The sequence below is a fragment of the Pinus tabuliformis genome, chromosome 3_1, assembly GCF_031772625.1.
Source record: "Pinus tabuliformis cultivar Carrire ecotype Pingquan chromosome 3_1, CPIR1, whole genome shotgun sequence".
Classification (NCBI taxonomy): domain Eukaryota; kingdom Viridiplantae; phylum Streptophyta; class Pinopsida; order Pinales; family Pinaceae; genus Pinus; species Pinus tabuliformis.
Genome location: NC_142301.1, coordinates 587,287,437 through 587,291,336, shown reverse-complemented (window position 1 = coordinate 587,291,336; position 3,900 = coordinate 587,287,437). Strand labels below are relative to the sequence as shown.

Sequence of the window (3,900 nt, the reverse complement as noted above, 5' to 3'; positions counted from 1 at the left end):
CAGCATTGCCAGCTTGCACGCTGGAACAATTCAATTTTTTTATAATATAAGAATCATAATTCAAAATCCACCTTTAATATAAAATATCAAAACTATAATTCAAAATCAAAATGGAACCAAATTTTTATAATAATTAAATGAAAAACACAACCACGCCTTGTGAATAATAAAAATGAAAATTACAACCACGTCATAGAAATCAATTCTTTATAATAAAACACGAAAACTGCGACTGTGTCTCGATTTCAAAAATAAGTTTTCAAAAATAAAACTCTTGAACAATTAAGTCAACTCTGCTCAAAAATACAAAATCTTTTTCCAGAAGTCTTGAATTCAAAATTAAAACAGAAGGAATATATATATATATATCAAGAATTCAACATTGCAAGCTGACAACATCAGATTTTAAATAATGGTGTGCAAAGCAACAATTCTAAACATGAGTATGCAAACTTTTCAAAGCCTGTACATTTGCAGGCAAATCTTTTATTTGATCAGGATAAAATCTTTTATTTGTTTATTTTAAATGGCCCATGTGACCCTAAAGGGCTTGAATCCCATACCTTTTGCTGGGCAGTTGTCAAAAGTGCATATGCCCATAAGCTTTCCTTTTAAAAAAACAGGCCTCTATAGAATTTGTATTGGGAAATTTCTTGCATATGTATCTTTCTAGATTCTCATAACCTTTAATTACTTTCTAAAATCAACCACCATATGAGGTAACAGAGCTTTTCCCATTATTAAAATATGGAGGCTGTAACAAAGCTTTTTCAATTATTAAAATATGGAGGCTCACTTGCTTGAATGACTCCACAAGCAACCTCCCAGGCTAAGTTTCTGTGAGATGTGACATCACTCTTTAGGAATACATTTATAATTCAAGTAATACCTTGCCTAAGATTTTCCCCATAGCTGATGGAGATCTCTGTCATCACAAACTGATTATTTATCAATATATACCATTATCAGTTTTATTATATGTTTTTGAAAGTTATCCAACAAAAACCATAAAACATTAAAAACCAAATGGCAGGGAAAAAGGTCTTTCATTTTTTAAAATGTAGTCAATGGGCTATTTGACACTTGTCGAGAATGGAACTCGAGACCACGTTCACTGTAGGGTGCCAAACCCGTAGCTAAGTTTAGAAAAGAGAATATTTGGTGCCACGATTAATTCGTTTAGCTGCAGCGCTTCAGCGCCGATGAGATTTCTTTCACGCAATTATAGCTCTATTTAACTACGGAAATGTACGTTATAAGTGTGCCGCTAAATCTAGATAGCATTTTGGCATTTAGTAATTATGTCTAAAATTGAAAAATGGAACCAATAAATAAATAAAATAAATGTAAAATAAAATCCACCTTTTCCTTCACATTCCCTGAAATAATTCAATCCAACACTAACCAAACCCAAATAAGTCTATTCTCAATCTAAGCTAAATCCATCTAACCTGCAAAATGGTCTAAAGATTGTACAGGATACAATGAGAAAACTCACGCACTGAGCTTCTACGTACACACAGGTGAGCGAGCTAGGTAATCATTAAAATGAATTCGCCGTCACATAACGGAGAAATTCAATGTTCTTCCCTAAAAGTTCCCGTATTGTGTGCGCTGTCTGCTCTGCAACTTTTTTGTCGCCCTGGTTCTCTCGAATGGTACACCGCGTTTTTTCCCGTCATTTCACGCCTGTGGGTTAAACTAGAAGGGACTCTTCAGACGGTAAAGAATTGTCTGAAAATGACTCGTTGGCTCCGCTTGAACACGTCTGGGACGTTAGCTCTGGCCTCTGTTGTTCTTCTTCTTTTTGGCGTCTCATTTCGAGGATTTTTCTGTGGCTATTGGAGTGAACCTCGCTCAAAAAAGTGGGGCTTATTGCCGGGCGGTACTCTGGTACGAGTCTGCCGGATTTGAACCTAACACCACAAGCATTACAGAGCGTCTTCGGTCCCAAGGGTCCGGCTCTCCACTGAGGGGTCTTCTGTACAAGACAATGGCTGCACCTTCGTGGCTGAGAGCCGTCTTGGGCTTTCTTGCTATGGGTTTTTTTGTATTTCTTTGCCGGCCGGGGTTGGGAAGACTCCGAAGAAGAAGAGTCCGAAGACTGTGTAAAAACCACGCCGTGGGATTCGAAACTAGGATTTGGGGGAAGAAGCGGGCTGTTGAAAGACCAAATGCGGCCGCCGGTACGGGACCTCTTGCTCCGTGCCTTCACTGGAATCCATTTGTTGCATGCCGGAAGAAAGCTGGCTTGGCAGCTCCGTGGCTTGGGTTCATCATTATCGTCAGAGGCTGTCTTGTTTCCGTCTGTTGACGGAACCTGCTCGCTGGTAGGCCCGCAGGCGGAAGGCAATTCCAGCATAAAAGAATCCTCCACAAAGGTCGAGAGCCATTCCAGGTCCGCAAGGGTGTCCATCTGTTAAAAAAATAAAACAAGAAATACAGTCAGACAAACGAAAAGCCAAAGAACCAAAGAAACCGCTAAACAAAAAACATTTGCCCCCAAAATTCGAGACTTACAGGAACGCAGAGCTCGGCAGCAGGAAGCTCCTCTGTGACTTGGGTTACCGAAGAATAATTCGCTTCGGCAGAACCAGCCGAGACCTCTGTAGACTCTGAGCTATTCTCCTCGTCGTTCTGAATAGGGGCCCCAATGTCTTCATTTGAAAAGTCGAGGAGGTCGTCTATGTGAAACGCCTCCCCGACGGCACCCCAAGTCTCGGAGCTATCCGGATTGTAGAGCGAGAGAGTCTGGGAATCCATTGAAAAAGGCCTTTGGGCGGAAAAATGAGAACAATCCGAACGAACCTCTTCTCCCGGGTTTCGAACGCCGGACCTCTATTCTGCACATTAAACCATGAGGATTTGTGAGAAGGGGCTATGAAGAATCGGCATGTAAATCACTCACAGTCAAGACTTCATGCAAAGACACAAACACACCATATGACTGACTCTCTAAACAAAAAGAAAGAAAGGAATCCCTCAACAGGTGCCGTCATGCATGGTGGTACTATAATTCAATACGCCGTCACACTGCTTGCGTGAATTAAATTCAACAAACTTTTTAACATTTCATTTTTCCCCTTCAACCAAAAACCAAAAGGGGCGACAAAACAGACACAATACAGAGCTCAAGCCGAGCTGCTCCTGAAAACCCACCTTCAAATAAAATAGCACACAACACACAGAGCAATACACAGCCAGTAGCGGCCTCTGGTATTGCCTCCATTAAAGCTTTTTAACAGAGATTGTTCATGGTTTCCGGTTAAAAGAAGAGAATAGCAGAGCAGGAATTAATTCATTCATTCATGTCCCTTTAATGATCATAATAATAATAATACCTGGTGGGTTTGCTTTGATTCGAAGTCACGCGTGGGTAAGAATGTGAGGAGGGATGGAAGTATTGAGCAATGGAGAGTCAGGCCGGCAGCGAGGCAGAGTTAAAGAAAGTCCGTGTGGAATAAGCGTTAATGGAAGACTGTTGTTTTGTTTTCTAACACTGTTACTTAATACTATTCTAAGCATACAGAGCAAGCCAGCTTGGACCGCATCCACAGTTCGACGGATTCATTCAAAGCCTTTATTTATTTGAATTCCGATAATGCCAGGCGGAAAATACCACGAAAAAGCCACCCCCCTTCACGTTAACCACTACCCTTTCACCAATTCCTAGGCAAATTAGAATTTTAATCCCCGCATTAGATTCCCTCCCTGCCATTTCAAGTTCTTCCCCTCATTATTTTATCACAATACAAATTCATTAAACATCCCCACCTTTAAAATATTTGGGTGCCCCATCTCTCTCATCTCACTTTTACTTTACCCTCCATTTATCCCCTTCCATGACCCCCTTTATTTATTAAGTATTTATTTACTCTTTTCCCGGTTTTGTTTTTCAAA

General features: G+C 40.5%; 1 protein-coding gene across 2 annotated transcripts; it reads right to left on the bottom strand.

Annotated features, from left to right (window-relative positions):
- Positions 1–1,347: 1,347 nt before the first annotated feature.
- On the bottom strand, positions 1,348–3,651 carry LOC149188368 (GATA transcription factor 7-like). Of its 2 annotated transcripts, none has more exons than XM_089411649.1 (3): positions 3,342–3,651; positions 2,521–2,843; positions 1,348–2,416 (listed from the first exon to the last, which is right to left on the bottom strand). In XM_089411649.1, exons 2-3 carry the CDS (start codon positions 2,761–2,763, stop codon positions 1,697–1,699), a joined length of 963 nt encoding a protein of 320 aa, XP_089267775.1. In that variant the 5' UTR covers positions 2,764–2,843; positions 3,342–3,651; the 3' UTR covers positions 1,348–1,696. The 2 variants fall into 2 exon arrangements, with proteins under 2 accessions (XP_089267775.1, XP_089267776.1); XM_089411650.1 differs by lacking the exon at positions 3,342–3,651 and adding an exon at positions 3,160–3,316.
- Between the last annotated feature and the right edge of the window lie 249 nt (positions 3,652–3,900).

Bases quoted from the DNA above. Each gene is read 5' to 3' on its own strand.
- LOC149188368 (XM_089411649.1), bottom strand. From the start codon at position 2,763: ATGGATTCCCAGACTCTCTCGCTCTACAATCCGGATAGCTCCGAGACT. The intron at 2,417-2,520 runs GTAAGTCTCGAA...TTTTTTTAACAG, and splicing joins CTGCCGAGCTCTGCGTTCCT to ATGGACACCCTTGCGGACCT.